The sequence below is a fragment of the Orcinus orca genome, chromosome 16, assembly GCF_937001465.1.
Source record: "Orcinus orca chromosome 16, mOrcOrc1.1, whole genome shotgun sequence".
NCBI classification, from domain to species: domain Eukaryota; kingdom Metazoa; phylum Chordata; class Mammalia; order Artiodactyla; family Delphinidae; genus Orcinus; species Orcinus orca.
This window is the reverse complement of record NC_064574.1, coordinates 53,305,694-53,326,863: the sequence shown is the minus strand read 5'-3', so window position 1 is coordinate 53,326,863 and position 21,170 is coordinate 53,305,694. Positions and strand designations below refer to the sequence as shown.

Here is a 21,170-nt window from a genome sequence, read left to right as displayed (position 1 = left end):
CTTCTGAGTCCACTGAGACCAGCACCTGGCACTTTCTGTAAGGCTGATGGGTTCTGACAGAAGTTTCTAGCATGCTGCACTCCAAAAATAAGGTAGTTTCTCACTGGACTCTACACTGGAAGCACAGAATGGAGTGTCTGCCAGTGACGGCCCATCGCCCTGCCAGAGCACACAGATGGTAAATAGTCACCATCTCCTCCGACAAGGCCGGCCTGGGGAGCACAGCTGGTGAGCCCAGAGATGGAGAGGGCCACCTCCACCACGGCCCCAGGAGGCCAGGGAGAGCACAGACCCAACGTCGCCAGAGGGGCCTCAGGCCCAGCTCCACGGACCCCCTGGGGCATCTGGAAAGACCCAGATCACAGGGAGGAGATGGGCTCTGCACTTAAGGCTTTCGGGGCTACAGGTACACCCTGGGCTGAGGAAGCCAGGGCTTGGAAGGACGTCCAGAACAAGCGGTCTGAGACTGGTTTCCTCGTGAGGTCCTTGCTCCTCATCCATCTGGGCCACAGGCCGGTGCTAAAAACACAACTGCACAGTGCCGACCAACGTCAAGGAACACTACAAGGTGGGGATCAGCCGTAGCCTTTTCAAATAGGGGACACACCCCACTACGCTGGCAGGACTCTCGGTGACCAGGGACCCTGTCCCAACACAGCTTGGCCCTCGCTCGCTGCATGGACGGACGCATGGAACTGTCTGGACCCCGGTGAGAGGACCATCCCTAGAACCCGAGACACCCTAATGCAGAGTAAGTGGTGGGGCTGACTGTCTTCACCACCAGCCAACACCCCCACCACACACCATAAACACGGTCACAAAGCATGGACAGTCAGGGGCCTGGGGACTCAGGTCTGGTGGAAAAAAGGGCAAACACCTAAGTTCAAATACACATAATGCTAAAAAGGTAGTAGTAAATGAATCCTTCCATGTAAATGAATCCTTCCATTATATGCGGGGCACCCCCAACTCGGGGACCCCAGGAGAGTATGTATGTCACGTCTAGGACCGTACTAGGCAGGTGGCAGACCCTCGTCCACCCCACCAGCATTTACTGGGCACCTACTGCGTGCAGGATGCGATGACAAATGAGGAGTCGGCTGCACGATCAGGAGCAAGATGGCACTTACCTTCTCAAAGGCGGCCAAGAGCACGTGGGCGTGGCCGGTCACTTCCACACCTGCCCGGGAGAGAGGAGAGTGGTCAGAGCCGGCCTCTACCACCCCTGGCCCCCTGCCTCAGGCCTCCTCTTTCCAGCTGGCACGTCCCCAGCTCTCAGCCTGCAGGCAGGGCCTGGTCCTCTGAGGACCCACTGAGGTCTTGTCCTTGCCTCGCCCTCCTCTGCCTGCAGCTCCCTCCGACCCGCGCACCTCACCCGGCCCCAAAGCAGCCACTGCCGGCTGCCCACGGTTGGCTCTGCTCCCGTCTCACTCGGCATGGGGACAAGCCTAGGCCGGGCAGGGCTCCGGTGTCTGCACCCTCGCCCGGGACCCCACAGCCCACAGCAGGGGCAAGGAGAGGCCAGCAGGACTGGCAGGAAGAGGCAGGCGGCGAGGGGTCAGCGTGGCACTGGCAGCCTTCATCGTTCCACTGCGGGGTGGACACCAGCACTGGAGGCCTGTCTTGCCACTGTCAGCGCCGCGAGAGCCAGGCTCTGCCACAGGGGCGCAGGGACGGCACCAGCAGCAGGAGACAGAGCGCTCGGCGCCCGAGCCCCTCGGCCCCAAGCCCGCCCAGCAGGCTGAGCCGACGTTGTCCGCTGTTTCTGGACTGAGATCCCCGGACCTGGCTGACTGGGGTGAGGAGGGCCTCTTCCCAAGTGTGCACGCCTGGAAGGGAGACCGAAGGGAAGGGCCACTCACCGTCCCCCTCATCCACCACAGCCTGGATGACCACTGGAAACGTGCCCCGGTCCAGGTCAAAGTTCAGCTGCGGAGAAAGGAGGTGACAACAGTCAGACTGAGCTGGAGGGAGTGGGTGGGATGAGTAGGAGGCGTTGAGGTGACAGAGCTGAGGCCAGACAGGCGCCCTTTTCTTCTTTGTGGTAAAGCAGATTAAAAGGGCACATTTGTGTTCTAAGTGTAACTCAGTGTCATTAAGTACATCCGTACGGTCACGCGACCGTCAGCACCATCTTTCCTGGAACGTCCTCGCCAGCCCTCAGCGGGCCGCCCAGGCCAGCCCAGCCCAGCCCTGGAACCTCCATGCTGCTGCGTCTGTAGATGGGCCGACCCCTGGACATTCACAGAAATGGATGCACACAGTATCTGTCTTTTGTGTCTGGTGTCTCTCAGGCAGAATCATCACGCTGCAGGCGCCTCCCCCTTAAGGCCGAGTAGCACTCCCCGCCTGGCCAGACCTCACTGTTACCCATTCACCTGCTCAGACACCAGGCCCCCCTTCGGCTGTGTTGAGCGGGGCTGCCTCTGCTGGACTCTGCTGGGTGGACCCCTAGGCACGGGAGTGCCGGGTCCCACGGAGATCCCGCGTCTAACCTTGTGAAGAAAGGCACCCAGCTCGGCCCCAACAAAGACGGAACCAACGTGAAGGAGAGACCACGTGGCTTGTCCGAGCTCACGGAGAAACCTCCTCTCACTTTTCCTTCTCCTCCTGCTTAAGTCCTCCGGGGATCCCCGCTGCCCTCTGGCTGCAGGCCACGCTCCTCCCCACGTGTCCACTCAGGTGCAGCTTCCACGGCTGCTCCCCAGTGGGGACCGTGGGGAGGTCACACAGAGCCTGCAGGGCAGAGGCGCTCAGCCAAACACACCCACCACGGGAAGGGTGCCCAGCGGGTCCCTGGCCATCGGTGGGCGGGCAGGGCCGAGCCGGGGCCAGTGCTGGGACAGGGCATACTCAGCACTGCTAGGTTCGGGTCTGGCTCTACAACCTGAGCATCAGGTCCCGGTCCTAACGCAAAAGTTCCGAGCAGGCGGCCGAGAGAGCACGCGGTGAGCACCAGCCCCTGGAGCTGCTTGTGTCCAGGCAGCGGGAGCCGGGGAGGGAATTGGCCCAGGAGGACCACGTTGGGTAGGGACTCCAGGGCACGGGGCTTGGTAGGAACGTGTGCGCACGGATCCACACGCGGAGAGGTGTCCAGGCCTACCCAGGACCCACAGCCTCAGGGTAGAAGGGCTGCACCACCAAAACTTGGACCTGGGAGAGGGAGGGACCCGCTTTCCCCGCTCCTGCCTTGCTCGGGGGTGCCCCACGGGGTGGGGGGGTGACCGCCCGAGACAGGAGTCACACAACCTCTACAGCTATCCCGGGGCCAGGGGCCTCCCACACGCCTGCTTCTGCCCTCCCTACACCGAGCCAGGGAACAGGGAGCCATCTTGCCAACGACCATCCCGCAGTTACCCCGGTGACGACGATGACGATGATGACGATGACGAAGCTGAGGTGGGTGTGATGCGCAGGTGCTGCCCTTCCCAGGCTGTAATCAGGCCCAGGAGGGGAGCTATTCAGGTGACAGAGCTGGACGGGGAGCAGTGCGGGCCCTGCCACCCCCGCGCTTCCGGCCTGTTGCTGAAATATAGTCGTCAGCGCTGACGTGGCGACTTGGTTGCTCTGAGGAGCTGCCAGTGATTTGCATTTTCTTTCTCTCTTGCACACTGAGTGCTGCCTCAGCACCAGCTGACGGGTGGAATAAAAGACACTGGTCTGGGGAGGTGTGACGGGGGCTCCTGCACCGCTGGCCGTCGGGTTCACGATGGACAGCCTGGCTAAGTAAGCACCCTGCACCCCGACTTCATGGACCCCTGCGGCCACCTGCGAGGGAGGGACTGTTTCTATTTCCAGCTGACAGATGGGAAAGCAAGGTTCGCAGAGGTGGCATAACTTGCTGGATGCTTCATAGACAGAGTGACAGAGCCAGGGTTGCCTCCAGGCCTCGCCCACCTGTGTCCTCCCAGCTCCTGGGAAAGGCCATCACTGCTTCCTGGATGCCGCTGGTACTTCTGTCCTGGAGACTCTGCTCTTATCAAGCCTGACCCACCTGGGGCCTCCTGTCCAGCCCTGTCCAAACCCTACTGCAAAGGTGCAAATGACTGTTGTCCCACTTTTCAGGTGGCAGCACCCCGACTTTCCCTGAGGAAATGTGGGAACAACTTCTCTCCTAGCCTGGTACTGTGTGGCCTGGCCAGAGGATGGTATGTCTATCTGAGCACTCTGGGACGCAGGCGGGGACCGCACCTCTCACTGGTCTGCAGGGTGCCAGCAGAGAGCGAGGCCAGCTCAGCAGGAGCATACCCTTCCTGATGACACGGGCCCCTGCAGACACCCAGCCTTTTCAGAATCTATGCCAATTAGTTCCTGATTTTCTTTTCTTAAGTGAGACTGAGGTGTTTCTGTCACTTGCAACCAAAGAAGTCCTGACACAGACACCACTTTGAAGGCTCTGCCGCAGCTGCCTTCCCGGCGCCTCCCACGAACATTCAGTGCCCAGACCACAGGGCAGCACACTACATGTGACATTTGTCCAACAGACTTGCAAACCCAACAGAAGACGCGGTGCTGAGCCAGGGACAGAGGTGGAGACGACAGGGCACCATGACCCCCGCTCTCCTCAGACACCAGGGCCTAGGGGTGGGGGGGAAACCCTGGGAGTACAGGGACCTAGGGAGCAAGGACCACCTCCTCCCAGACTCCTGCTCCCCAGAGCTTGGCACATGAGTCACGCCCCAGAGCCAAGCATGCGGGGAGAGGACAGAGACTTCCACCCTCCCAGAGAGTCTGAGGGAGACGCTTTTTAGTTTTTGGCCACGCCAGGCAGCATGTGGGATCTTAGTTCCCTGATCAGGGATCGAACCCGCGCCCCTGCAGTGGAAGCTTGGAGTCTTAACCACTGGACCACCAGGGAAGTCCCAGGAGACACTTATTTTTAATGCAGGGAGTGAGGCTTTCTTAGGGAAAAAGGCAGCCAGGTCAGGAGAGAGAGCAGCAGCTGACGGCAGCAGGAGTCCCGCCCAGGCTCCCCTCAGGCTCTGCTGTCACAGAGGAGCCGTGGACGAGGGTCTTTGCAAGGCCTAGGTCAGATGGACACTGGGAAATAGGGGAAAGGCAAGGGGTGGGGGAGGAGGGGACGTGGCTTTGACTGAAATAAATGGAAGCCCATGAGGAGCTAGTGGGAAAACTGCAAAGAAGCCCCACGAGCCACGAGGAGATCTGTAGGTGTTGACCTGGAAAGACTCCACATCATGGTGCAGTAAGAAAAGAAAATGACGCATGTGTGGGGCAGGGGGCATATGGGAAACCTCTATACCTTCCTCTTAATTTTGCTGTGAACCTTAAACTACTCTAAAAAAGTCTTACAATTAAATTAATTTAAATTCAATTAAAAAGCAAACTGCACCCAAGAGGAATGAAAACATACATCCACACAAAGACTTGCACACAAATGTTCACAGCAGCAACATTCACGATGGCCAAAAGGCGGAGACAACCCACACGTCCATCAGCTGATGAAGGGCTAAACAAAATATGATCCCATCCATCCAGTGGAATGTTATTCAGCCATAAAAAGGAATAAAGCACCGATACATACTACAACCTGGACAAGCCTTGAAGACATGATGCTGAGTGAAAGAAGCCAGCACCAAAGGTCACACAGCGTCTGATTCTGTTTATGAGAAATATCCAGAACAGACAGATCCAAAGAGACAAAGTGGATGGGCAGTGGCCAGGGGCTGGGGGAGGAATGAGGAGTGACTGCTAGTGGGTAGAGGGTTTCTCTTGGGGATGACAAAAAAGTTCTGGAGGTAAGGCAGCCGCGACGGCTATACAACTCTATGAATATAGTAAATACCACCGAATTATACACTTTAAAAGGGTGAGCTGGGGACTTCCCTGGTGGTGCGGCGGTTAAGAATCCACCTGCCAATGCAGGGGACACGGGTTTGAGTCCTGGTCCGGGAAGATCCCACATGCCGCGGAGCAGCTAAGCCCATGCGCCACAACTACTGAGCCTGTGCTCTAGAGCCTGTGAGCCACAACTACTGAGCCCACGTCCCACAACTACTGAAGCCTGTGCGCCCAAAGCAACAAGAGGAGCCACCGCAATGAGAAGCCCGCTCACTGCAACGAAGAGTGGCCCCCGCTCACCACAACTAGAGAAAGCCCGCGTGCAGCAACGAAGACCAAACACAGCCAAAAATAAATAAACAAAATAAATAAATTTATTAAAACAGAAACAAAAAAATAAATAAAAGGGTGAGTTGTATAGTATGCAAATTATGTCTCAATAAGTTGTTTTAAAAAAAACAAGCTACAAAATAATATTTGTAAAGTATGACTGCATTTTTGTAAAAAACAAATGCATACAGGAGAAAGTCTAGAAAATACACCCCACATGGTCAGAAGTGGTCACTTCTGGAAAAGGAGACTGAACTGGGAACATTCTGCTTGACAGATTCTGTGTAATCAGAACATTTTACTATAAGCATACATTACTGTTATAATCTTTAAATAGGCAAATCTGGGGAAAACGGCTAAAAAAAAAGGGAGGATGGCCAGGCCTCTGATGGCACAATGCTTGCAGCTGAAGGGACGCCTGTGTCTGGAGACATCTTCAGCTGTCACAATTGCAGCAAGGGACATTCCTGACACCTGGTAGGCAGGGGCCAGGGAGGCTGCTCAACATCCCACAGAGCACAGGACAGTCTCTGCCAGAGAATGACCCAGGACCCAAATGTCAACAGCACCGAGGCTGAGAAACCCTGGTATAAAGGAGAAACCTGAGTTTGGTGCCAGAGTGTCTGTCACAACTCTAACACCTACCAATACCCGCTTCAATGCCCTCAGCTGGCAAGGACGTCATGCCAGGATGTAACAGCATCCTTCTGCTCTCCGTACAGCTTAACTTCCAGAACCTTCTATTTATGGCAAATCTTAGCCGTTTCCTAGCTACAGTAACGACTGATGAAGTTTCCATTTAAAAATACATGTAATAGGGCTTCCCTGGTGGCGCAGTGGTTGGGAATCCACCTGCCAATGCAGGGGATGTGGGTTCGAGCCCTGGTCCGGGAAGATCCCACATGCCGCGGAGCAGCTAAGCCTGTGTGCCACAACTACTGAGTCTGTGCTCTAGAGCTTGTGAGACACAATTACTGAGCCCGTGTGCCACAACTACTGAAGCCCGCGTGCCTAGAGCCCGTGCTCTGCAACGAGAGAAGCCACCGCAGTGAGAAGCCTGTGCACCGTAACCAAGAGTAGCCCCCGCTCGCCATAGCTAGAGAAAGCCCGCGCGCAGCAAAGAAGACCCAACGCAGACAAAAATAAAATAAATTCAAAATAAAAAAAATAAAAATAAATAAAAATACATGTAATAGAGGGAGGAATTGGGGGTGACTGCTTAATGGGTGCAGGACTTCCTTGTGGGTGATGAGAACGTCCTGGAACTGCCCAGTGGTCACACACTATGAATGCACTGTCACTGACGTAAGTTTATATTGTGTGTATTCTATCACAGTAAAAAACACCTGTAAGAAAAACTGAGCTGATTTCAACAACATATTAGTGGGAATTCTCTTTCGGTCCAGGGGTTAGGAATCTGCACTTTCACTGCCGAGGGCCCAGGTTCGATCCCTGGTCAGGGAACTAAGATCCTGCAAGGTTTGTGGTGTGGCCCCCCCCCACCCAAAAAAAAGAACATCTTAGCTGAAGTGATAATCAGAAAAGGCAAAGATGAGGACGGGGTCCCAGGATAACAACACTGGACAGGCCCACCAGGCCACATGCTGACAAGCCGAGGACGCAGGTTCCCTGATGCACTGAGGGAGCCAAGGGGGTGCCCTCGTGGAGCACCCAAGACTGGCTTACAAGTCAGGTGTGCGCTCAGGACAAGTGACCCAAACCGCTGGTGATACAGGACATCTGCAAACGCACAGGGGATGTTTCAGGGCCAAAATGCCAAAACTGGGTTATTTCAGAGGTCACCAAGCTGAGGTGCAGCCTCAGCCCAGCCGCCCCGCAGTCACCATAGGTGGGGGCACCCACTCACCTGCCCTCCCAGCCCCTCTGCCCTAGGGGAGCTGCCCCATCCCATTCACAGGAGGGTGGGTGGGACCAGATGCACCTGCCGGGCATCTGAACCGGGAATGTGTGCACACGGGGACGGAACCATCCTGACGGCACGGGGCTGTGGGCAGGGGGCCCCCAGGACTGCTATTCAGCTTGGCCTTTGACTTCGAGGGCCCCACCTGGCTTCCAGAAGACCTGCCCTTCTCACGTGGTAAAACAGAGGGGGCTCCTGTTGCTCGACATCAAAGCGCTCTGACCAGCAAGCACACGCGGCCGGGAGTAACTACCAGGGCGTGGCCTTCACCGTCTGACATACCCGTGATCCAGAACCTTCCTGGCAATTCCCACACCACACCATACCCTGCTACCTCCAATCCTTCCCACTCATGTATTTCAGTAACATAAGACGGGACTACCCTCTGTCAAAAAAAACTAGAGAATTCAGCTACGTCAAAGAAGCCAGACATGAAAGGCCACATACTGTACAGTTCCATCCATATGAAATGTCCAGAACAGGTAGATCCAGGGAGACAGAAAGCAGATTAGTGCCAGGGGCTGGGGCAGGAACAGGGATCAACTGTAAAGGGCATGAGGGATCCTACTGGGAGGATAGAAACATCCCCAAACTGGATTGTGGTCATGGCTGTGATCACAGATTTACTAAAAATCACTGAATTGAACACTTAAAATGGGTGAGTTTTATGATATATAAACTCTAACTTAATAACCTGTTTTTTTAAAAAAAACAAAATAATTCAGGGGTGTACACAGTACTGATACTCACACTGTACACATGTAGTGTGTTTGTGTGTGTCTTCCTTATACCAAGCTCCTTTGCAGAAATAACTACTGTCTTAAGCTTGACGGGGAACCTTCTCTGGCTTTTCCTCAAGGATTATGTACACATACATGTACCTGCAGAAGTGGTCTTGTGCACATCTGTGGCTGCCACATATGTGCGATTACATGGTATTTGTCTGTAATGTGCTCTTCTCCAAGCCCAGGAGGTGCTTCCACATCAGCACGTACAGCAGACATAAGCTCTGTCAGCTACTCTAAGGCTCACGACATCCCAGAACGGAGCTGGACTATGGTGCCCCCATTATGTATACAGGGGGTTCCCATGATGTCAGTGAACCAAGCGATACCTCCGTAATGGACATGTAGATTGTTTCCAATTTACTACTACAGACAGAGCTGCAGTGAGCACCCTCCACATCGTGTAAATCACTGTCCTTAGCTACAGAACCACTGGGTGGGAGGCATCCTGCCAGGCTGCAGCCCCGTGGCCCTGACAACCATACCAGAGCCCATACGGAGCTTCTAACTGCTGCTGCTCCGCCCGGCCACGATCATCCAGTCCAGCCAATGCCTGCACCGACCACAATCCACAGTCCAGGTACCCCGACTGGGCACACAGACCTTGGTCAGCAGCCATTCCTGACACTTATCAACCATGTGAGGAATCTGAGTGAACAGGCCCCACTGTGCTTGCCCCCCTCCAGGGGAAGGAACTCGGGGAGGGGCCAGGGGAAAGGGGGGCCCAGCCAAGCTGTTACCTCATCATCCTTCCACTCCGAGAAATCGATCTTGAAGGAGGGCAGGGAGAACTGCTGGCTCACTCCCCGCTTGTAGTGGACAGTTTCGGACTGCAGGGCCGGGCTCTTGGGGGTGTACCTGAAAGGGCCGAGAGAGAAAGGACAGTGAGACAAACTCTCTGCCGCATCCCATTCTCCCAGAGCCCATACCTGCCCAATTACTGTTACCTTTCCAGACTTGGCTACAACTTTCCACTAGGCTTTTATGGTTTGCTGACATTTTTGAATGAATACAGTACAAAAATGCACAGTGCAAAGTGACCCCAAGCCCCGGCCTCACGCGTGCTCCCAGCCACCTGCTTCTCTGCCCCGTCCACAACCCGTGTGTCACTCCTGGGAAAGCTGAGGCATAATCATGCCTGCATGAGCAGGTGTTTCTTCTTTAATATTCAAACAGCAGTCCACCTACAATCTGCTCCGACCACTTGTGTGCCTGAAGCTGTCCCACAGTCATCACAGATGGAGGTGCCGTGTTCTTGGGACACTGCATGGGTTCCACCACGGTTTTACTCTAATTGATTCAACCAGGCCCCCAGTGGTGGACACCAGGCGGTCGCCAACATCTTGCTATTCCAAACAAAGCTTCCAGGACTCTCCTCTGCACACATCTTAACCACACATGCAAGCATGTCCCCAAGATAAATTCCCAGGAAAGGAAAGGCTGAGTCAAGCAGTACACACATTTTCAATCCCGGCAGGCTCTGGCATCTCCCTATATAGGAATCCAACCCAGGACCCTCACCCACCTCCCCACACCTGCTGTCCCTGGGGCCTCACTCAGTCTCTAGGACAAAGGACACTCTCAAGGGCCTTGGCACGTCCGGCCTGAGACTGACACTGGGGGAGGGGCTGCTCTTACACGAACAGGGACTCACAGACCGAGCTCTCAGCCACCACTCCACCCCCGGATCAAATCTGGCCTCCGAGGGGTTTCCTCCGACAGGATGGAAGTGGGTGCGTTTCTGCCCATCCTGCCTGGGTCTGGCCTTACAGCCTGGAGGCAGGCCTGCCACGGTCATGCTGAAGTTGCAGATTTCAAACTTTTGGGGCCAGCAGGGCCCTATTTCAAATCAAAGCTCCGAAAGTTCAAATACACAATACAGACAGAAGCAGAACCACTGGGCCTGCCAGGCCCCACGGGGACTCACGCAGCCGTCCCATTCAGGAACTCCTCCACTGCCTGGCAGTAGATGGTGATGGCCACCCGGGCGTCGGCATCGAAGGTGAACTCCAGGCTGTAGAGGACTCGGGGCTTTTCGCCGTCCTCAGTGGGGCTGTCAGCACCGTCCTTGTACCTGCCCGGGAGACAGAGGAACAGGGCAGGTCAGGGGCTGTGCCTGCGACGGTGTCCCCACCCCATACAGCACCCCCGCCCCCGCAGGGGCCCCAGAGTCAGCTGCCTGGCTGCATCCCACCTTCCTAGGAACGTGGAGGCCGTTCCCTGTTTGGACAACAAGGCCCAACAACGCAGGGTCCTCCTTCCCTTGTCTCCTGCTCACAGAAAGGGAGACTAGTCCTCTGGGTTTAGAAATGGCCCCGATCCCTCAAGTCTTCCGGGTTTGAGGCGGTTTCTCAGCCCACTGACGCGCCCGCTGGACTGCTCGAGGCAGTGGGGGCGTGCTGAGCGCCGTAGGGTGCCGAGCGGCATCCCTGGTCCCTGCCTGCCAGATGCCAGTAGCACCGCCCTCACCCACCCCCAGCTGTGACAACCAAGACTGTCTCCAGACCCGGCCCAACACCCCTGGGGCACAGGTGCCAGGCTGAGGCCCGGCTTAAGGCTGGAGTTCCACAGGCAGAACCTGCGGGCCCCTCCCCTCCCCCCCCGCCCCCCAGGGGCAGCTCTGGAATCGAGTCCTGATTCTACACAAGGGGGAGTAGGGCCCAGGGTCACTCTCTCCCAAGCACCAGGGGGCCCATGGGGGGCCACAGCGCGGCACAGGGCGGGGGGGAAGGGTTACCTCACGAGCCGGAGGGAGTCTTTGCGGATGTTCACCAGGCTCCTCAGTGTCTTCACAGGCTCATGGGGGGCAGGGGTGACGTAGGGAAACTAGGAGGGAAAGAGCAATTCCAGGTAACCCCCAGGGCATGGCAGCAGAGGGAAAACAGGGCTTCATCAGAGCAATGGTCACAACCCTGCCTGATCATCCTGGGCCCTCGCACTGACCACAGGACAGCACTCCCCTCATCCACATCCAAGGAAACCACAGGCGACACGGCCAGCACGTGGGAGAGCCGGGACTGGAACTGCCCTGAGGATTCTGGGTCCCCAGTTGCAGGAAGGACCCTCAGCTAGGTCCCCGGGGCAGAGGTTAGGGTTGGGGCTCTCAGGCCACGTTCCTGAGAGACGTGGAGAGACAGGTCCCACCACGACAGGTGGGACCTGTCGTCTCACTGCTGCCCTGAACAAGGCAGGCTCTCCACACAAGGACGATAGTCAATACAGATTTCGGAAGGGACTTGCGCCCACACAGGCATGCACGCACGCACACGCACGCACACACACACACACACGGGTGCTGTAAAACTGGTGGTGTCTGGAAGGCTTGGGCACGGGGTCAGTCTCCTGCTGGTGACAACGCACTGAGTCTTAGCAGATGTTTTCACTGGGAAGCCAGGTAAAGGACACCCGGGGTCTCTCCATCACTTCTCACAACTGCAGGTGACTCTACGATGGTCTCAAGGAGAAAGTGACACAAGACAACAGATCTACAGGTGGCCTGCAGAGCCAGGTCCTGGGTCTGAGCCAAGGCTGCAAAGACATGCAAGGCAGGTTCTGCTCCTGCTGTCACAAACTCGGGAGGGTGGGGAGCTCAGTACAACGTGGAAGCCCCACTGGCCCCATGGGTGGGGGACCAGCACTCTGGGCCCCAGGCCAGTTAAAGGACCAAGACTTCATGTCAACCAGCTGCTCTACAGCTAAAACAGCCTGGAGACCCCTGGTCCAGGGGATAGCACCCCCACCAGGCCCAGGACTCAGCAGCCTTAGGGGACAGAGTCCAGTGTCTCGTGAGAGAGAGGGCCTCCTGCCTGGGCCCTTGGCCACGCAGGGGACCATTATCTCAAGATGCAAAACCCAGGCCCCTGCTCAGCAATCCCCCACAGCCCTCTCTCTCTCTTTAGTCTCCATCCATCAAACATTCCCTTCTTTATTGCCTGCACCCCACATACTAAACAGGGTAGGGTCTGTCCTTCCAGCCCCTGGAAGAGTCCTAGGTACACAGCAGGTGCCAAATGTGCGTTGAACGAAGGGACAGCAGTGTGTGGAGTGCACTCCTCTGGTGACTAGTGAGGGCGAACTTGTAAAAAAGAGTCCTGGCTGTTTGCGTTTCTGCTTTGGATCACATCTCTTGCCCACTGCCCTATGGAATGTGGATGTTCTTTTCTCTTTTGAAAGACAGCCATCCAAGAGGCCTGGGATGAAATCCAGAGCCTTCCTCAGCCCCACAGTCTGGATGCACTGGGTTCAGTAGCAGCTGCTCTGTACCCCAGGGACCAACCCTCGGCCATCCAGCCTCTAAGCGGGGACAGGCCTCACACACACATCACACGCCCACGTCCAGATGGCACCTCCGCCCCGTTTGGGGAGACTCGGTGCCTGCTCACAGCCAGGGGCATTGCCACCACTGCCCACGTGCCCAGCCCCACCGAGACCCACCTGGACTGGGCGATTGCCCAGGAAGTTCAGATCCATGTTCTCTCCAAAGAGGTAACCTTCAGGGTGGGGGGTGTCGAATTTCTCACCTCCCATGAAAAAGTGGGAGGCAAAGTAGTTTCCTGGTTAAAAAAGGAAACACAACTGTAGACGATGAGGCTCAATACAGCCCAATGGGAGCATCTCATGGCCAAGAAGCTCAGCCTGAGAAAGGCCAGCTCCAGACACGGCCTCGGCCCCTCCACCTGGCCCGGGGCCTCTCCTCCCCACTCCTGGACTCATCCAGACCCCGCTCCAATATCACTTCCTTCTGCAGCAGGTTGAACTGCGTCCCCTACAAGGACATGTCTCAGTCCTCACCCCTGGCACCTGTGACCTTGTATGGAAATAGGTACTTTGCAGATGGAATCCAGTTAACAGGAGTCAGACTGGATGGGGGCCCCTAAACCCAGTGACTGGTGTCTCCATAAGAGAAAGAGGGAGATGTGGACACAGACACACACAAAGGGAAGAAAGCTGTCTGACAACAGAGGCAGAGATGGGAGTGACGCGGCTACAATCAAGGAGTGCCTCGAGCCTCCAGAAGCAGGGAGAGGTGGGAAGGAGCCTCCCCTAGAGGCCTCAGAAGGAACCAACCCTGTGGACACCTAGATTCTGGACTTCTGGCCTCCAGAACTGTGAGAATAAATTCTGTTGTTTTAAATCACCCAGTTTGTGGCACTTCGTTACAGTGGCCATAGGAAACGAATACACTTTCTCTGACCCCCAGACTAAATCAGCCTCCCTGCCCCAAATCCGAGCCCTGAGAACTTTTTCACCTCAGTGCTGACCACAGTTTACAACTGTGTGAACCTGAGTTATTTCATTTCTATCTGACTCCCCTCCATGAAGACTGAGGCTATACGTCCCTGGCACACTTAGGCACTAAATTCACGTTTCTTGTAAACATAGATGGCTACAAGGCATCGGACATGGGTCAGCTTCAAAGAACTGAGCTCACAGCCTTGCTGGGGAAACACTAGAAGTACCGCCTCCCCCAAGCTTCCTGATCTGATACTTGCCCACTGTCCCTCGCTTCTCACTGGCACAGAGAAAGGCCAGGTAACCAGAGGGCCCTGTGAATTTTGTGGACCAGAGGGAATTCTGGGCCCCTTGAGCTTTGGTGGGTGCCGTGCATGGATCTGTGTGTCCTTCCTGAGAACCACAACCCCAGTTACGCGGGACACAGCCTTGGCTGCCTAGGCCGGGAGGCCCAGAACCAGGAGTACAGCCTGGTGGCTCTTGACTGAAGGGAACATAGCCAGGACATATCAGGCCAGGGCGTAACCCCAACCCACGCGTGGACCAGGAACCAGACAGAGCCAACTGCAGTGAGAGAAAAAGAATAAAGTGGTGACTAGTTAAATAAATACAATACTCCTGATTTTATGGAACACCATATAATAGCTGCTAAAGAGGGTCAAACAGACCTGGATACTGACACAGAAAGATGCTCACAGAATATTTGTTGGATGCATTCCAGAACCCCTTTTGAGAGGTAACTGCACACTTAGGCGTGCATGATGCAAGTTGTGAGTACACAGAGAACGGTCAAAAGGACGCACCCAAAGAGCTGCTGAGCAGTCAGTCGGGACCAGGTGCGGCATGGACAAAAGCCCAGACGTTCTGCTCCATGTTAGATCTTTTCACTGAACACGAACCACCCGTGGTGCACTTATCAGAATAAAAAGACTAAGTGTGATGCAGGGAAGCACCTGGGCCCTTCCAAAATCACCTGGGATTTGCACTCAGTCCCGTCTACCGCACTGAGAGCATCAGTGGATTTTAATGTGCAAAAGCTTTAAAAAGGTGGTTGTTCCCACACTGGCCCTATTGGGGTGGGGCACAGGCGGTCTCTGGACCTGTCTCTGGACAGGTGGGCCTGTGGCCCACCCAACCTTGAGCCCGAATCACAGGGCAGTTGAGAAGGGTGTCAGCTGGGAGCTCTGGGGGAAGCCAGCTCAGAGCCACCTGGTCTGCCAGGACTACGATAGGCCGTGACAATGGCACACAGCACAGCCAACAAGCAAAGTCACATGCACTAGGCTCTGTGACAAGTCAGGGCCGCAGTGGCATGTGACAGAGGGTGCAAGGAAGCCCAGCGGCTGCCTGGGCCCCACCCTGCCAGGACCTCCACACTGCTCACAGGCCCTGAGGTGGATCCAGAGGCCGCACAGCACTGGTCTGGAGGGAAGGTTCCAGGCGAGCGAGGCGGAACTAGGCCTGGGGCCCAGCCATCCTTGCAAAGCCCTCCAGGAATAGACAGACCCCTGGCCCGGAAAATCCTGCTCCAACCTCGCCCTGGGTGGACCCCAAGGCCCAATCACATTATGTCCAACAAATCTCCAGAATTTCTGCTCCACAAGCAGAAAGTGGGTGAGGAGGTTCTCCTCTAAGAAGGCCCCATGTTCTCACCTCCTGGTATTCATGTCTCTGGGGAGACTTCTCAGACTGAACAGGGCTGACCTGTGTAACCAGCAGGACACTGTGGAATTGACGGAGTGGGACTTCCAAGGCTCTGGGGGAGGAAGCCGGCTGCCGTGCTGGACACTCAAACAGCCCCATGAAGGGGTCCATGTAGTGACAAACTGAGGCCTCCAGCCACTGGCCAGCACCAACCTGCCAGCCCTGCGAGGGAACCACGTGGGAATCAGACCTTGTAGCCCAGCTGACGGCAACCTCAAGGGAGACCCTGAATCAGAACCCCCCAGCGAAGCCACTCCCAAATTCCTGACCCACAGAAACTGTGATAATAAGCATTTATTGTTATAAATGGCTAAAATTTGAATTTGTTACTCAGCAAGAGATAACTAACATGATGGGCTTCGAAATCCAGTCTGAGTGACCCCCTCTGGGCTCCTGAAAATAACATTTTTCTGTGGCCACCACGCTGCTCAACGCCACCACCATCTACTGCTGGAGTCCTGCAATCCACTCCCCGGTCTCCCCACTTCCACAGCCCCAAAGGCTGTTTCCCACATCCCAGTGCTCATAATGAGGGGCCTTCTGATGCCTCCCTAATCACACCAAAACAAGTCCCAGACTCCTCCCCATGGCTTGCGGCGGACCCTGCCAACCCCGTCCGTAACCCCAGGGTCTCTGTACTTGCTGTTTCCTCTGCTTATGAAGTTCTTCCCCAAGAGTCTGCCTTGATCCTTAGACCTCATGTGTCCTCCTCAACAAGGCCTCTTCTGATCATTCTTTTTAAAATTTGCAACTTCCGCCCTCCCACCCTGCCTGCTGACCCCCCACTCCCAGCCCCCTTCCCTGCTTTATTCTCCTCCACAGCTCTGCCCACAACCTGACGATACACAGGAGGCCTGCACGTCTTAGTGTAGTTTTAAGCTTTAATAACTTCAGAGGTATAAATGCTACAAATGGAAACCTCCGGATTAAGAGGCAATGGATGAGGGTTTTTTTTGGGGGGGGCTAGGTTTTTTGGGGGGAGGCTTTAACTGTTTCTTTTCTAAATTAATGCATATTGCCTTTTTTTTTTTTTTCATGTTTGGCCACACCTTGAGGTTTGTGGGATCTTAGTTCCTGGACCAGGAATCAAACACGCACTCTTGGCAGTGAAAGGGCGGAGTCCTAACCACTGGACCACCAGGGAATTCCCTAACGTGTATTGCTTGAAAACAAGAAAAATTATTTTTAAAAGACTGGAGGGGGATTTCCCTGGTGGCGCAGTCGTTAAGAATCCGCCTGCCAATGCAGGGAACACGCGTTCCAGCTCTGGTCTGGGAAGATCCCACCTGCCGTGGAGCAACTAAGCCTGTGCACCACAACTACTGAGCCTGCACTCTAGAGCCCATGAGCCACAACTATTGAGCCCACGCGCCTAGAGCCTGTGCTCTGCAACAAGAGAAGCCACCACAATGAGAAGCCTGCACACTGAAACGAAGAGTATCCCCACTCGCCGCTACTAGAGAAAGCCCACGCGCAGCAAGGAGGACCCAACGCAGCCAAAAAAAAAAAAAGACTGGAGACATGGGACAAGGATGTTAGAGCAGTGACCATAAAAATCACAAAACTGGAACCGCGTTCTGGAAAAACCACTGGATCGTACATTTTAAAAGGGTGAAGTTTGGGCTTCCCTGGTGGCTCAGTGGTTGAGAGTCCGCCTGCCGATGCAGGGGACACAGATTCATGCCCCGGTCCGGGAAGATCCCACGGAGCGGAAGATGCCGCGGAGCGGCTGGGCCTGTGAGCCATGGCCGCTGAGCCTGCGCATCCGGAGCCTGTGCTCCGCAACGGGAGAGGCCACAACAGTGAAAGGCCCGCGTAACGCAAAAAAAAAAGAGGGTGAAGTTTGTAGCATGTGAATTATATCTCAACAAGGCTGTTATTATGAACTGGAAGCACTTCAGTTGTCAGCTGGTAAATCATCAACAAATTTATTTGGTATTAGATCTTTATATGATCTTTCTATTTTTTGGCAAGTAACTTGGAATTAGATGCTATTGCTAAATCAAACCCCTGTTAATTCCCATCTACTTTATTTACGTGAACAAAGTTTCTTAACTTAAAATGAAAAACAGAACTAGAAGTGCTGTTGAGCCGTCTCATTCCAGCAACAGGTTCTATTCAACTGTGACTACATGAATTAACTGGGGGGAAAGCAGCCTATCCACTGACTTAAGAGATATATGTTCAATTTTTTTTTTTTTTTTTTACAATTTATGTTTGTTATTTATAAAAACTGTAGGGACTTCCCTGGCGGTCCAGTGGTTAAGAATCCGCCTTCCAATGCAGGGGACGCGGGTTCCATCCCTGGTCAGGGAACTAAGATCCCACATGCCGCAACTACTGAGCCCGCACACCACAACAAAAGAGGCCGTGTGCCGCAACAAAGATCCCGAGTGCCACAACTGAGACCTGATGCAGCCAAATAAATAAAAATAAACATTTTAAAAAAAAACTGTAATATTTGTGATGTTTTGACCAACTGGTTATTTGTAATGGCCACTCAAACCAGGAGAAAAATTCTCCCTTTTAAGATTCTAATTTCAATTTATGTACATATTTTGGTTGCATACAATATAGGGACCAATAAAAGACTTTCAAGCATAAAAAGTTGGAAACACCTTACATGCTCGATAAGGAAATGGTCCAACACACCGTGGCAGTGACAGGATGGAACCAAACATCAGGTAAAGGAGGGAGCGGGGTCTCCGAGTATCAGCACAGAGCAGGTGCAGAACCAACACAACTCAAACACGGAGGACGTGAAAACATATCACAACGCAGCCCTACAGCGCAGATGGTGGGACCCCACATTTGGAGGAGGAAGAAACCAACGTGGGGAGGACATGCCTGAGTCCACAATATGAAAAATGTAAACTGTGGACTCTGAAAGGAGGGCATTCCCTATATTCCTCTCTGTATTTTCCTGTATGTTTTTAGATGCTCACACTTTTTAAATATTTATTTATTTATTGGTTGTGTTGGGTCTTCATTGCTGCACGCAGGCTTTCTCTAGTTGCGGTTAACGGGGGCTACTCTTCGTTGCGGTGCGCAGGCTTCTCATTGCAGTGGCTTCTCTTTGCTGTGGAGCACAGGCTCTAGGTGCGCAGGCTCCAGTAGTTGTGGCTCGCGGGCTCTAGAGTGCAGGCTCAGTAGTTGTGGTGCACGGGCTTAGTTGCTCCGCGGCATGTGGGATCTTCCTGGACCAGGGCTCAAACATGTGTCCCCTGTATTGGCAGGCGGATTCTTAACCACGGCGCCACCAGGGAAGCCCTAAGTGCTCACATTTTAACGAAAGGAACTTTTAAAGGAGGAATGTGCATCCTAGGGAACTGGCAGCAGCTCCCAGGTGTGTGCCTGTGTGTGTGTACAGGTGTATCGTGCATACGTATATGTGTGGTTAGGTGTGTGTATATCGAAATGTGTGTGGTGTCTGTGTGTGTGTGCACACATGCATGCATGTGTTGTGCTTGTGTGTGCATGCATCTGTCATGTACACATGTATATGGTGTACATGTGTTGTGTGCATGCATGTGCATCTGTGTGTGCACACTTTGGAACCAAGAGGAGCAAGCAGGGCTATGAAGAGGAGAGAGGGAAAGAGAAAGACAAGACAACCGAGGGGGAGAAACAAAAAGGAAGACCTGGAGATGGAAAGAGAAGAGAAACCACCCCCACAGCCCCCAGGCTCTTCTTCCATGCCCCCGAGTCAGTGCCCCAGCCTGGGTTCCCCACAGAACCCATTGAGAGGGGATGGAAACTGCCCCCACTTTCCATGTGAGAAACTGAGGTCACAGATCACCAAGCTAGTGATGGAGTCATGGCTCAAACCTGCCAACACCAAGCCTACCGTGTGTCTTTTTTAAAAATTAATTAATTAATTAATTAATTTATTAATTTATTTATTCTTGGCTGCGCTGGGTCTTCGCAGCTCCGCATGGGCTTTCTTTAGTTGTGGCGAGCGGGGGCTACTCTTTGCCACAGCGCGGTTTCTCATTGCGGTAGCCTCTCCTGTTGCAGAGCATGGGCTCCAGGCGCAGGCCTCGGTAGTTGTGGCTCGCGGGTCCAGAGCACAGACACAGCAGTTGTGGTGCACGGGCCTAGGTGCTCCGCAGCATGTGGGATCCTCCCAGACCAGGGCTCGAACTGCGTCCCCCGCCCTGGCAGGCGGACTCTTAACCACTGCACCACCAGGGAAGCCCCACCGTGTGTCTTAATCCTATGCTGGGCACCTCCCCATAACACAGCACAGGGGACAGACAGGGGACGGCAGTCAGTGGTGTCACTGCCGGTCACACATAATGAGCCACGTGAGAAGGGCGTCTCAATTGTGAAATCCTTCCAGAGGGCCTGCCAGAGGACACGGGTCCTGATTTTGACCTAGAAGCCCCAGCTACCTGGCACAACCCACTCCAGTACTCCAGAGCCTCAGAGGAGCCATCCTCAAACTTTATGGCTAGTATGTGGGTTCCTCAAAAAATTAAAAACAGAACTGCAATATGATCTAGCCGTCCCACTTCTGGGTACTTACCCAAAGGAAACAAAAACACTAATTCAAAAAGATACATGCATCCCAATGTTCACTGCGGCATTATTTATAATAGCCAAGGTATAGAGGCAACCTAAGTGTTGTCAATAGATGAATGGATAAAGAAGATGTGATATATATATAGACAGATAGATAGATATACATATAATGGAATAGTACTGGACCATAAATAAAATGCAATCTTGCAATTTGCAACAACATGAATGGACCTAGAGGGTATTATGCTAAGTGACATGAGTCAGAGAAAGACAAATACCACATGAACTCACTTAAGTGTGGAATCTAAAACACAAAACCAAACAAACAAAACAAAACTAGACTCATAGATATAGAGAACAAACAGGTGGTTGGCAGAGGGAGGGGGCTGAGCGAAATAGGTGAAGAGGATTAAGAGGTACAAACCTCCAGTTATAAAATAAATAAGTCATGGTGATATAATGTACAGCATAAGGAATACGGTCAATAATATTGTAATAACTTTGTACAGGAACAGATGGTTACTAGACTTGTCATAATGTGTCCAAGTGTCAAATCACTATGTATCAACAGTACAAAACTAACATAACATTGTATATCAACTATCTATCTATATATTTATAAATACACATATAGCTTTCACCCGTCTTATTTTTTTCTTTTCCATTATAGTTTATTACAAGATATTGAATATAGTGCCCTGTGTTATACAGTAGGACCTTGTTGTTATTCTATTTTATACACATTAGCTTGCATTTGCCAATTCCAAACTCCTGATTTATCCCCCCCCACCAATTTCCCCTTTGGTAACCATAAGTTTGTTTTCTGTGTCTGTAAGTCTGTTTCTGTTTCATAGATAAGTTCATCTGTGTCATAT

The 21,170-nt window shown here is 53.7% G+C and overlaps 1 protein-coding gene across 5 annotated transcripts in view; it reads right to left on the bottom strand.

The window, feature by feature from the left end:
• The window catches only part of MGRN1 (mahogunin ring finger 1), a 58,148-nt gene that overhangs the window by 18,793 nt on the left and 18,185 nt on the right, over positions 1 to 21,170 (bottom strand). For all 5 annotated transcript variants that reach the window (XM_033428899.2, XM_033428898.2, XM_004270219.4 and 2 more), the window contains 6 exons: positions 13,270 to 13,388; positions 11,573 to 11,661; positions 10,763 to 10,909; positions 9,576 to 9,693; positions 1,863 to 1,929; positions 1,131 to 1,180 (listed from right to left, as the gene is read on the bottom strand). In XM_033428899.2, coding sequence (XP_033284790.1) covers positions 1,131 to 1,180; positions 1,863 to 1,929; positions 9,576 to 9,693; positions 10,763 to 10,909; positions 11,573 to 11,661; positions 13,270 to 13,388 — 590 coding nt within the window. The remainder of the gene's footprint in view (positions 1 to 1,130; positions 1,181 to 1,862; positions 1,930 to 9,575; positions 9,694 to 10,762; positions 10,910 to 11,572; positions 11,662 to 13,269; positions 13,389 to 21,170) is intronic.